We start from the raw sequence: 14,445 nt of genomic DNA on the forward strand, positions 1-14,445 counted from the left end.
TTGACTTGTCTTTAAAGTTGGCTCAGTGTTTTAGAAACAAAAAATTGACTTTTGAAGGAGCATTTTCGGTAGTGGTTTAAGAACACAATCAAGGGGCGCCTGGGTGACTCAGTCAGTTAAGCATCCTACTTTGGCTCAGGTCACGATCTCACAGTTTGTGAGTTTGAGCCCTGCATCACTCTTTGCTGAGGGCTCTGAGCCTGGAGCCTGCTTCAGATTCTGTGTCTCCCTCTCTCGCTGCCCCTCCCCCACTCGCACTCTGTGTGTGTGTGTGTGTGTGTGTGTGTGTGTGTGTGTGTGTGTGTGTGTGTGTCTCTCTCTCTCTCTCTCTTAAAAATAAACATTAAGAAAATTTTTTTAAAAAGAACACAATCAAGTAACATAAATATGAAAAGATAGTCTCCAAGGCTGAATACATTACTGTCTGTATTCTTCTCTATCTCATTTCCTTTCTTTAACAACCTCTAGGATGCGCATCAGCTCTATTTTTAACTATCTTACACTGGTTCCAGATAAAGGTCTAGTAAGCCATATCATATTAGACAAATTAAGATATGTAGGTTTTAGATGCCTCATCTGTAAAAGTGGTGAGACTAAATGATATCTGAGTCCTCTTCCATATTTGAAGTCCATCATTCTATTCTGTTTTCATTATAAATGCACAGATAAATATTATATAGCCATTTAGCCATATTATATATGCACATCTATATACTCTATAAATAACTAGATACAGTAAACAACAGTCATGTATTAAGTTTTAGTGCAAGAAAGCCTTAAAAATGGTCTCCTTCAATTTATAATCAACCTCTCTAGTTATCATTTCTTTTAACTTTAGGATCCAACATACTGTAGAGCTATACGAAAGCAAAATGTCATTCTTGTATGAAGAGATTAATGAAATTCAAATCTCTTTACCAAATTCTGTTAGATTACCAAATCTCTCTGTTAGATTAAGAAGAAATTTCTCAAATAAACTTGCGTCCATATAAGTCCTGTGCCTAACATCTGCAGATTAAGGGCAAATGTGCAAATTTTAGGGCAAGAGTACACATGGAAGCCCTTATACAATGTGTTGAAATATTTAACAGGTATAAACCAAATTAATAAACTGGCAAGTAAAATATGTTGTCCTGTGACCTTCACAGGTATGTCCTCATAGTGACTTGAAAAGTTCAAATGCGGAACTGTTGCACTCCTTGGAGATCCAAGGCAGAGTGTGGTAGCATGCAGAGAGCTGTGCCCCAGCTCTGGCCTCTGAACCTGGCCTGCTCCCTTTCCATCCTACACCTACCTCATCCTTCAGCTTTATGAGACTGGGGCTTTCACCTGAGGACATTCTGGGATGTTCACAGGATCGAACTATATCCACATGCCTCAAAATACTTTTTCTTCTTCCAGTTTATTGTGCACACCGGTGGTGTGGTTCACCTTTGGAAGAACAGACCCAAAGTAGAGGCAACTGTGCATAAACTGAATGACCAAATGATATGAATCAATGAATCGATAACTCAAGTACTAATACAAAGGAGTCACCTCTATATTTTTCTCCTAACAGGTGTCACTGCATACCAGGAGTAGGAGTAGGTGGGATAAATCCAACAGAATCACTATAAAACTTCTTTTTCTCCTTCATCTTCATAAATTCATTTGTGTGTTATAGATTATTTGTATGTCTGTGTTCGTGAGTATGTGTGGTATAACTAAAAGACTGATTTTCATGAAGATAGTGGAAAAGTAATTGTATCAATTTCTAGTCACGCTATGTGGCTATTTGTAAAGTAGAGTGTAAAAGAGAAGAAATCTTAGGAATCATCTAATATTTCACTTCACAGATAAAGGGATAACATCAGAGTGGTTAAATAACTTGACCAAGCAGTCAATGGCAGAACGAGGATGGAATTCAGTTCACCTGACTGTGTTTTATACAGTCTAGATTTGTAGTTTGTAATATATGTGGCCATTTAAATTTAAATTTAAATTAAATAAAATTTTAAATCCAATTCCTAATAATTGCACTAGCCACACTTCAAGAGTTTAGTGGCCTCTTGCCTTAGTGGTTATTATACTGGATCTAGCAAAATAGACCACTGCCATCATTCCAGAAAGTTCTGATGGACAGTGTTGGTCTAGATAGAAAATAAGCCTGAATAGTAGATGAGTATATATTATCATCCTAAATTTATGTCCTCCTTCTGCTGATCATGGGATATTTAAATGTTAGCAGCTAGTGTTTCTCAGCATTGTTGATTTAAAATAGGAAAAGCACTTACACTTTACTCAATAGAAATATTTTTTTACTGAGTGTAGTGTACAGTGATAGGCCTTTGTGAACCATAAATTTGTTTCCTTTATGGCACGCTAGGGAAGTGTGCTTAATCACAGAGGGCAGAGGAAGCCTGTTAATTTTTCCTTCTTTCCGGGTCATTTCCATTTTGAGTTCAGCAACAAGAAACAATTTATTAAATATTTAGAAGGGATGGAATGAGCTAATTTCAGCTCTGGATATCTGGTGAGAGGTGATAGAGTCTCTGTTTTGGGACCTAATCAGAACACAGATTCTCAAATACCTAGCTTTGTCTTTAATCTGAGGTGGTAGTTAATGCTCAATATTTAGTCTTGGGTCCTGGTTTTGTTAACTAGTGAAAAAAATGTATTACTTCTTTAATTTCCTGAGCTTTAAGAGACCTTCCTTACAGAGGTCATGGCTTCATAATCTTGAGAAACACCAATAAATGACTCATCCCTTTTACCCCCAAAACTCAGCACATGAGATGAATAAGTCAGAAAGAATTTATTCTTTTTAAAAAATAATTACTCCATTTAAAACTTTTAAATCAAATATTCACAAATTTCTCTAAAGACATGCCATGTTATTGATAGTCTCCAAAGTAGACCTGTTTTTAGAGGAAATAATGGAAATTGCTTAATAATAAGAATTTGAAATATAATAGAAATTATGGAATTATATATATAATTGACACAAAAATCCCAGATACTTAAAGAGAAACCACTGCCTCAAAACTGGGAACTCCTTTCGATGATAGAGGTATGGTGGTTTGAGTGGTAAAATGGTGGAGGAAATCCAGTAAATGCAATTTAATAATTTTTATATTCATTAATTCACTCTTTCAATTTAATCACTATTTACTTGCTAGGCCCTGACCTAGGTACTGAGGATGTAAAATATATGACCTGAAGAATTTGCTGCCTAGTCAGATAGATTTTATAAATATGTGAAATATTAAGATATAGCCATTGAAATGTGCTAGAGAAGCAAAGAGGATAAAAACCAGCTCTGTCTGGGTGCCTTGGAGAAGTCTCACAAAGGAAGTGAGTTATGACTGCTGAGCCTCGAAGAATTATTAAGAACTTCACGTGAAGACTAATAGGAGACTGCTTGGGAAAATATACATGATTAAGTGTGACTGAAGACAGAGTCCATGAAAGACTCAAAACAAGATATGAGGCTCTCCCATCTCAGCACTATCCCCCTCTTCCTTGTTTATGCTGTGTTCCTTCATACCCAGTTCAACTAAATCATTGGCTTTTACACTGAAAACATTTCAGCACACTCTCTTATATTCTAAACATTTCCCAATAGTTCCTAGTTTGGCATTTCCACACACTTAAGCTATGAAATCTGAATCTTGTAAAACATGACTTGAATTATACTCCAGACATACATATAATAGTGGCTAGAGTTTATGCTTCGTGACCGCCCCTCATCAAGCATCCAGATAGAAAATGGAATTTTATATATCTTAAATGAATTCTTCCTAAGACCAATTTTCATTGTTTATTTCAAATTTCCTCCTACTCCTTATAAACCAGGCTAATGTGTTTTCTGATCTTGTGATGCATTTGACCAGGTTAATATTTTTCAAAAAGTTATAATTACAGTCTTTTATACCGCGTCCCTGAGAAATTCTGATACTAACATTTTATGACTCCAGAAGTTAGATGATATGTGTTATCATTCTTCCCTATAGAACCTGACTTTAATGTATTTTCTTCATTTCGCCTAACTTTTATTAAATCATGGAAAAATTCTTAACTCAAAAAGGAAATAATTTTAAATGGCTTAATAGTTTAGGGCTTCTATCCTCCCCTTCACAGATGGACCACCTCTTTCTTGTTCCCTGTGTTTTTTATTACAGAAGCTGGTTGTATATTCTTGTATCCAGAAATGACCAGCAGCTTTCAAAGCTTCAAATTTTACTGTTAGCCATCAGGGACACAACAGGAACTGTGTCCGCCCCCTGCTCACACAGAACATCATTTCCTAATAGCAGGCAACCAGAACTTGCCTTGAAACACCTCCCAAGAGGCAACCCAAAGCACATCATTTAGAAACTCTGCATCCTGTTTAAGTAATTAATACCTCAATCAAATTTGTACTAACGTCGGTGGTGTCAGAAGAATTCGTTAATTTTTTTCCATTCCATTTCATTTCATTTCCATTCCATGATCAAGCTTTTTTTTAGTTAAAAAACTTTTTTTTAATTAAAAAGTGTTTTTTTTTTAATTTTTACAAACTGGAGGTGCAGCCAATGCATAATGGTTATAGATACATCCATTTCTTCACTGTGTGCTTTGAAAATTAACTTAAGTTGATAATTCTAGCTATGGTTTGCATAATGGCTCTCTGAAGTACATTAGAGGCCTTGGACCTACATCCACATCCACATCCACAACACTTTCCGTATTAATGAGACTGTATAACTAAGATGATTTTTGCTTGGTTGTGTTAATGTAGAAGCCATGAACTGAATTCCTCCACTCATTCTTGCATTTAGAAGTAATCTCGAGGCTATTAGAGTATGCCAGTAGTGTTAGAATGACTTGGGTATATGCCAGGGCGAAAAATCTTCTCATGAACATCTTGAGACATTGTTGTCTATGGTTCACGAAAAATTTGTCTTATTTTATGTATTTATTCCTATCATTTTTATTCTCAAAGTAAACACTGTTGTGCTTACAAAAATCTATAAGGCCATACAAATATGATCTCCCTTCCCTATCCATATTGCCACCTTCAGCTACCTACCTGTAGCCTGCTCAGTGTTCTTTAAACACACTTAGCCTGTGCCCATCTCTTGGCTTTTGTACTTGCTATACCCTTGCCTAGAACATTCTTTTCCCTTCTAGATGCATGCCTCTGCCTGACCTCCTCCAGAGCGCTGTCCAAGAGACACTTTATCCCTGAGGCCTTCACTAAGTACCCCCCACACTTTACAATACTACCACATCTACTTCTCCTAATCCTTAATCCCGTTTGCTTTAGCACTTAACCACTTGACACACTTTATATTTTACTTGTTTATTTGTTTATTGTCTTTCTCCATTCACTAGAGTACGAAGTCTAGGAGGGCATGCAGTTTTGTTTATTTTTTTCTCTGCTATTTCCTCAGCACCAAGAAAATTGCCTGACACTCAGTGAGTACTAGAAAACTATTAAGTGGAAGAATTAATGAATGCAAAAGGATTCACTGAGCAATTACCATATGCCAGCTACTGTGCATGACAGAAGACATTTAGTGTGAAGAAAGAAGTAACCAGACAATTACAATACTGTTGGTAAATTCTATGAAGGAAGTGCTGTCATAAGGGTGCTTTGGAAAACAAAAGAAGGGAACCTAAGCCCATGCGTAGGGGCAATGAGCTCTGAATGATGGAATGGGTAAAGAAGAGAGGACCAACAGAAGGAAGTCCATTAGGAACAGACAGCCAGTGGTACAGAGTTGCAGAGATGTGAAAGCATGGCTCGTGTGGTGAACCACCACTATTACAAAAGCTCTGACCTTTCTCAAAAGCTATGAAAAGCCATTGAAGGGTTTTCTGCAGAGGAAAGGTATGAACCGATTAGTCTTCTAGAAAACTCACTCAGGCAGCACTGTAGAGAGAGGTGGAAGGAGACGAAAGGCTGAATGGCCCTCAGGTAGACGCCCATCAACTATGTGGGAGAGAAGAGGGTTTGAACAAGGGCATAGTAATACAGCTGATGGAAAGGGCAGGATGGAGTGATTCTTGAGTAATTATCTGATGGGCTAGGAGCAGGAAGACTAAAAGATCACTCTCAGACCTGAATAACACACTTACTGGTGAAGGCAATCACCAAATGAGGACTATCATATTTCTTTGACTTACTTGTTCACCATAGTCTACCTATTTTACATGATCTTTGTATATGGAATCTAGCAGGGGTGAAGGTAAACAGGAAAGAATATCAAGTGCGCTAATTTATTTCTTGTTTATAAGTTTTGCATAGCTCTCCATCGTCTCTTCCATAAGATCACAAAAACCTTGGTTTAAATTTTTTTCTGCATCTAGATGAGTGATGTTATTACTCCACACTTAGAATTTTTCAATGGCTCACTGGGTTTTTATCTTTCAAATACATCACCTAGAACCTGTACCTAAACGAGTGTATTTTAAGGTTTAAATTACAGTTTAACACGATTGGAGTTAAAGAAATACAGTTTAATATGTAGAGATTCTATATGTTGTACAGTTTTTAATCTTGAGACATAGACACAAAAATTACTTTGAAAAATAGAAGAGATGAGATTATTCCCACTTAAATTGGTTCCTTACAAAGCATATGCAAATATAAAGGTGCCCACCAAGAAAATATCTAGAAAGCAACACTTTACTGATTAATAAAAGTAGAATTAAAAATATTGACCCTTTAGTTTAGAAAAATTAATTTGATCCAAACACAAGTCATGGAGATAATAATAATGGAATTATTTTTAAAACCTTAAAACACTAGAATAATTGGCTTTAATTTAGGAATCATAAAAGCACTAGTTTGACTAGTAAGTAATGAACTTATGACATTTTTATCTGAGCCATTATTCACAATGACTTTTGAGCACACTGAAAATATAAATAAGTTTAAGAAGGTTAGATGGTTAGTGAATGGTTCTATGGGATTTTCCCATAACCTTATTAATTTATATTTATAGTCAAAACCAGAAGATTATTCAAATGTGAATATCTTAATCAACTGGTAGCAACATATTCTAACTTCAAAATCAATTTTTGATCAGTGAAGCTTTCATTGGTAAAGTTAAATTTAATGACCACAATGTCACAGATATATAATGAGATAATTAACTAAGGAAACTCAAAGCACATACATATAAGCAAAATCTTGTTCAGCAAAATAACTCTTTGGGGTGCGCTCGTGCCCGTGTACGTGTGTGTGTCTATACTTACTCAAATGTACGTCTGTGCCTTATATCCAGTTCCACTTTATTCCCACTCCCCTGCTAGTAACAGATGACACTCTCCTTGGCTTGCTACCATTTTTCCTGCCAGTGAATTCAAAGGAATATATGCACATTTTTGGTAGCTGAGAATATACCCTTGGCAACGTAGTTATGAATAATCCACAAGACATGTATTCACAATTCAAAGTTAATGTTACATTTTTAAAACTGCTTTTTTTTAGAGTTTAGCAAAAATAGAAATAATTTCCTAACTGTGAAGAAAAAGTTTTTATTTATTTTCTCTATAGCTATCCTTTGATTTTCATGAAATATTGTGTTGAAATAGACAATTTAATTTTATGGATTTCACAGTTATGGGTAGTCTTTCTAAATCTTTGATTTAATGTGATCATGCAACAGAGACAATATGTGAAAATACCAGATATGTTAGTTTCTAGTTAAAACACTTGATTTCGGAATTGCTCTGATTTCCTTTCCTGGGTTGTCCATCAATGTACCAAATTGTCAGCTGTACTGAACAATATTTTTTCAAGTGGCAAAGTTAAGTTTAAATGGGAAACAAACCTTTTTGAATTGAACATATACATTCTCAGTCTAAACACTGAATTAATGCACCTTAGGTTATATGATTTCCTTTCTAACGTCAACATTTTAAGAAGTGAAATGCCCTGGAGACGCTTGGGAAAATGGAATCATAGACCATGATAAAACCCAAATCGTCTTCGACTGTCACATCTCCCATCACTACAACTTCCAAATTCTGCCTTTACTTAGCATTAGCATTCACTTCTCAAACAATTTACCCAAGTGAGAGATGATTAAACCTGTTTATGTACTAAGGGGAAGGAACTGGTTTGAAGCAGGAGGCCCTGATACAGATGCAGGGATAATTGATGGAGAAAGATCCCCTAGGACAGAGGCAAGGATGGATTCCAGAGTCTACTGGATGAATCTTCCCGCAGAGGAGTGTCTCTTTTCCCTCTGACATAGGAAGGAGGTCCACGTGGGTTTGGATTGATGAGAGACATGATGTTGAGGGAATTTATACCTGATACCCTCTGTTTTCTCTGCAAAATCTGAAACAGGGAAAGTTTTAAATACAAGGAGTGAGATAGGGAAGGAGTATGTCTGACCGCACAGATATGCCGGATAACAAGCTCATTAAGAGGCTGGTTGGTTGAGTAAATAAAAAAGGAACATACAAAGGTGATATTGCACAGTGCACTTTCAATAACCTACAGCTGATTTTATGAGGAAATTCTTATTCTTCCTGTGAGGATTACAAAATAATTTATGAGGAACAGATTCTCTGAATGTTCCTAAACATTGTGTATTTTTCATAAAAACTTATGAATGACTAATTCTCCCTCTAATGTGCACTCTCGTGCTTTCTTTAATGTTACAGAATATGACTTAAGATGCTGATTGTCTGAAATATCACACACTGAAAATAGGCTAGTAATTGGTAAGGTATAATGGAATACAGAGCTTGTTAACATGAAATGATAGAGTAAGCTAGCATTATAAAAAGTATAACTGTTAAAATATACTAAAATTAAAAGTGTTTTTGAAAGAATTAGAAAAATGCTTAATATTTTTTTTATTTAAAAATAGACATAAATAGAGTTATAACTGTGTATCTTTGTGCTCTTTTCCACCATCCCAAAATTGTGCCTTGTTCTACATGAAGTGAAAAGGATTCCAATGCTGACTTTGTGGTTGAAAAACTGCCAAATCTGAGAACTGCCATATTTTCACTTTGGATGTAAATTTCCCCATTCATCTTCCTAAATATCATATTCTCCACCCCCTCCCCAACCCCCCGTATGGTAGGTTATCAACAGCTGACCACATCTTTTGTTCCTTTTCTGGTACACCCTAGGTGCTACAATTGATCTTGCCATCCCCTAGTGTGTAAACCAGTTTTGTGTAGGTCAACCACATTTCATAAGAGGAAGAATGGAGTAAAACATGTTTCTTTGTGATGCTATTCAATTATTTCCTTTGCAAATCTGCTTACCGAAGTTTTGCAGATGCAGAAGTCAAATAACGTGCCTGTTTGTTGGGGAACCGCACTGCATTTTAACTGCTTCTGGCAGCTACATCTCTAGCCTTCTAAATGAGATTGATGTGATAGATTTTCAGGTATTTGAAGAAACAGATGCTTGTAACAGCAAAGGTTCTTTTTTTAAAGGAAAAATCAGAATCTTATTGCATATGTTTCACGTTCTTCAAAAGAGAACAAGAGAGAAGAAAAGACCTATTGTGTAATTCCAACCAATAATTTTCGTTTTCCTCGATGTACAAAACATCAGCATATTTCTGCACAGCAAAGGGATCCTTTGCAGACTACGACAGTTTTAATTGGTCGTTTAAGTTTAAATGGTTACATTATTATGTTAATTGAATGGTTTTTCTTTTTTTAGGGTCCTCTGGGGCCTCCAGGACAAAAGGTAGAGTATAAACAGTACTGGGGAAGTAATTATGTTCACATTGCCTAATGGCTAGCATGAGAGGTGAATAGAATTAGCTACTGTAAGCCATGCCGAAGCAATCTGGTTTGTGCATTTTGCTTTCTAAAAATACAATCATATAATGTGAGCCATTAGATTTCTAATCAACTCCATTATAGAAAATCCAATATATCCAGAGTAAATTCTTTTTAAGCTGTCTGCCCCGATTTTGTAGGTTATTGAACTTTTAATCAAAATAGTGGTAAAGCATTGTGACAAAACTTAGAATTTGAAGGGTCAAATGACATTGCAGATTGAATGCATCGTCCTGCTCAAATATATTATTACCAAATGACGTTAGCACTGACCAGAACAAAAGATTTACTCGTTTGGTGACTGTATTCGATTGGCCCACTAGTGTTTTCCATTGCTTAGGTGACTTCCTGATTGTCATTTCTCAGTCATCAGAATTCACCATTACATTCTGATGGAAAGGGTCTAGTGCTTCTAAAATAACATCAGTACTACAGTAGTAAATATATCAATAGCAGGTAGATGGCCCGTTGCCAACAAAATATCGCTAAGTCTCCATTCCCTGTTACAACTCCCACCTCACAATGGGGGGAACAGGGATATTTAACCTGCAGAAAACTAAAGAAAACAATTGTGTTACAACAGGTGGAAAAGTGATTATTCTTTATCTTTGGAATCCATCAAAGATAGAGACTTCTTATCCCCCAAGTGCTGGGCATGTGGCATCTGTTGAAACATAATCCTACAAACCAAGTAAAAGCCAATGAGTTGTGAGACAACTTGTGTATAAGAACACTTTGTCCTGCGCAGTAATGTCTCTATTAAGCATGGTGTGAAATTGTAAAGCTACCCTAATCCACATGCAACCAGGATAAAATTACTGCCTGAGGCTTCAGGAAGTCTTTTAATGACCCACTCGATATAATTACCAAAAGCACTAAGGAACTTGCTATCTCAATTTGTTTTGCAAATAATAACCATACATATTTTTTCATGACTATGTTTTTAATAGACTTTCTCTCTCAGAGCAGTTTCATGTTTATATTTACTCTTTTTTTAAAAAAAAAAAACCTTTTCCCATTATTACTAAAGAAATTTAATATTGTACATCAACTTAGGAAAATCTAGTGTGAGACAAAGAATAAACACATTTTATTTAAAAATGGTTTCTCCAGAGCCTGAAAGGGAAATGACATCACTATTTTAAAACACTTGTTGGGGTGCCTGAGTGGCTTAGTTGATTAAGCATCCAAATTTTGGTTTTGGCTCAGGTCACGATCTCATGGTTCGTGGGATTGAGCCCCACATCGGGCTTTGAGCTGACAGTGCAGAACCTGCTTGAGGTTCTCTCCCTCTCTGTCTGCCCCTCCCTGTGCATGCACTCTCTCTCAAAATAAATAAACTTTAAAAATAAAGTAAAAAATAAAAATAAAAACATTTGTTAATGTTTCTATATCCAGGTAAATGTCATAGATTTTTTTCAGGTGACATTAGGTTTCTTATCCTCAGTTCATCCCACCTGTGTCCAACCATTCATAATCACCCATACACATGTGCGTCCATGTCCCAGTGGGCATGCACATACACACACTTAACAATATTTGATGTACTGTTGTGTTATTCCTACTCCCTGTTTAACATTTGTAACACCTTTTCTAGTAATTAGGCGACATATTCACACTCACATGGCTTAAATGTACTCCCTGAAAGTCCGGGAGAAAATGCTTCAAATACAACAAACTTGAGTTTACAGTATGGATCTCCTTTTTGACTAATTATGGAACAAGTGATTATTATTTTAATTACCTTTTGTGTTATGGTATTTAAACTCATGAAATTCAAGAGTTACTGTTACTGCTAGGTTTTTCCAGATGGAACTAAACCAATCTGTTTCTTAAAAGCACCCAAGTTTAGAGCCAGATGTCCTTCTGATCACTGTAGATCTCAATTTGTGATGTGAATTTCTTTAAAATCATATTAGGGTTAAGTGGATATTTGGAAACATGGTTAAATTTAACTGCATACTTTCTGGGGATGCTTGATAGTCTGCTTACATTATATATTTGAATACAGTGGATAAGATCTGAAAAACTTAGCCTCCCACACATGTTTTAGCAAGGTAAAGTTATGGCTGACATAACTAATAGAATATAAATTTAGACTTGAAATATTTTGTGATTACATCTACTTAATTCAATCATGTCTCTTCTTAGGGTTCTGTTGGAATGCCTGGAATTCCAGGGGTAAATGGTCAAAAGGTAAGTTCTATAGAGTATTTTTGATGATTTTAGGGGGATTCAAATCACAGAATTATTCTAGTCTGTAATGTTAGTAAAAAGTTTACATACTTATAAAAACATGACATATGCTTTTGAAGTATGGGGACGTTATGGTGCAAAAGATCAAACTAATTTAATTTCTAATGATATAGTAAATAGAAACTCTTAGAAAATTTTCCATTTTACTTTGATAAGTTTTGTAGGAGATACAACTATGTCTCTCTTATAAATATACATGGAATAGGAAAAACTTTTTGTTTAACATTAATTGTGATAAAATATGCCCAGGTTATTCTTGTCATGACAAAAGTAACATGTATTATTTCCTTCATTAACAAAAGTTATTCTTACAGAAGGAGCCTATTGGAATATTCTGAATCTCGGAGCAACCTCTTTTTACTGTTAAGAAAAATTAGGATTTAAATAGATTTGCCAAGCTCTGGTAGTACACTTTTATTGTTCTGTTAATAATGAGGGGAAAATAAAATAAGAAAATCCTGCAACTCTACATAGACGTGTGTGTGTGTGTGTGTGTGTGTGTGTGTGTGTGTGTGTGTATCTATTCCTGCAACATACTTACCAGTTGGACAGAGAGCATCTAGCATCATCTCACAGGTGGGTCTTGCTCCCCAACAGTTCTGACTGGCTTTTCAATCTAAAATCTCTACAGAGACCAGGAAAGCCATAATGGCGGCTAACAAAGCCAGTCTACCAGGAGCCAGGGAGCTCCCTCAGAGTTTTTGGACTGGCCCTGTGAAATCTTATGACCCATAAGCTGTGTTCAACAGAGAACTTTAAATCCATGCACTCTGGATTAAATTCTGAAAACATAGTGAGCCCAATGCTTACAGACAGAATAGTCCTATTAGTGACCTTTCCCATTTTGTCCATCTTTTCTTCTCTAATAAGACATTAACAATCACTATTTAAAACCTATTGAGTGGCTAGCAAAAGGCATGAGTCTGCCACGTAGAGGCCACATGAATTTTGGCCAAGTCCTTGAATTCTTTGGCCTCAGTTTCCTCATCTATAAAAGGGAGACAGTAACAGTTTCTACCTGTTAGGGTCAATATGAGGATTAAATGGTAAGTAGACATGAAACCCTTATGACAGTGTTTGATTTTATAATTAAACTTTTCCTTCATTTTATTTTAACAAAATCCTGGAAATTTGACTGACCTGTGTCTTAAAAGAGGCTTGCTGCTTCCAGAATTACTCAATTTCTAGTGAAATTAATGTCCTCAACCAAAGCTTATGGTATCCTTTAGTCCACAGCCAAGCACTGTGCAGCTATCAGCACTGAACTGCCCAGGTCACTGCTCTATTTTCCACTTAATAAAATGTACGTCTGTTTGCTTCACAAATCCTGGTGAAGAGCAAAGATTAACTTTCTATTTAGAACATTGCAGATCATGGAAGGAAACAAAAATTTGAAAGTATATTCACTCTCAGGTGGATTTTAAAATTACTTAAGTCAAGATAATATTTACAGAGGACAAAATATAGGTATAACAGAAATGTATTTTAAATTGTAAAAAACAAAGCTTGTACACCTAATGTTTTGCTTTCTCTTCTCTGCTTTTCTTCTTTTTCAACTTTGAGGCAATCATGAAAATTTATAGAAACCTTTAACCTGAAACAAAACAACTTTAAAACTGTCACATATATGTTTATGAAGACCACGTATTCTTTATTTTTGCAGAGGAAATATGCAATTTCCTTAGCAAGAGAAAGGAATGTGACATTTTCTTGTCCTAGTCACCAAGTTTAAATTATATTTCAAGGAAATAGACAGTTAATATTTGCAGTTTTATGTCTTGTTATACATCTTTGTGGCATTTTAAAGTGTTTTCTATAAGGCCTAGGGAAGTTAAATAATTTCACACTTTTATTAAGGTATTAGCAAAATGTAGCTTAAGATTGTTTTTTCTTACTCCATGGGATTTAACCTAAAACTTTGCGAATGAAATTTCTGTTAATGCTAGTCATTATCTAATATTTGCTATATCATCTTTAGGAAAATAAAGTGCAAAAACTATGAGCCCCTTTCACTGAAATAGCAGATCATTGAGACAGTAAAAAAAAAAAAGCTGGAAATAGAGTAATAATTCTGTACTTAAGCATATGAAATGTGTTTTGGATCTCTATAATTTGTTTTTCTAAGAAAAGAGCTTACAATGATATAATTTTTTAAAGCACCTAAATGTTCTCAAACTGTCTTAAGAAAATATTTTTTCCTACATCACAATTTCACTTTTCCAAAGAAGTACTTTTGTTGCTCAGAAAATAGTTTTCAGATGATTAATGAAGATCTGATTTCTAAGCCATCAGAAATACAACAAATAGCAACTATAAGATAGAAAGATTTTTTCCTTCTAAAAAAGAAAGAAAAGTAAACTGTTTTAAGAATATATTTTGTTTGTTTTCCATCCATTCAGATTG

The 14,445-nt window shown here is 35.3% G+C and overlaps 1 protein-coding gene across 18 annotated transcripts in view; it reads left to right on the forward strand.

Annotated features, from left to right (window-relative positions):
- COL25A1 (collagen type XXV alpha 1 chain) overlaps positions 1 to 14,445 on the forward strand; it is a 467,566-nt gene that overhangs the window by 353,068 nt on the left and 100,053 nt on the right. For all 18 annotated transcript variants that reach the window (XM_019829115.3, XM_019829105.3, XM_019829103.3 and 15 more), the window contains 2 exons: positions 9,665 to 9,691; positions 11,938 to 11,982. In XM_019829115.3, coding sequence (XP_019684674.2) covers positions 9,665 to 9,691; positions 11,938 to 11,982 — 72 coding nt within the window. The remainder of the gene's footprint in view (positions 1 to 9,664; positions 9,692 to 11,937; positions 11,983 to 14,445) is intronic.

The sequence above is a fragment of the Felis catus genome, chromosome B1 (assembly GCF_018350175.1).
Source record: "Felis catus isolate Fca126 chromosome B1, F.catus_Fca126_mat1.0, whole genome shotgun sequence".
Classification (NCBI taxonomy): domain Eukaryota; kingdom Metazoa; phylum Chordata; class Mammalia; order Carnivora; family Felidae; genus Felis; species Felis catus.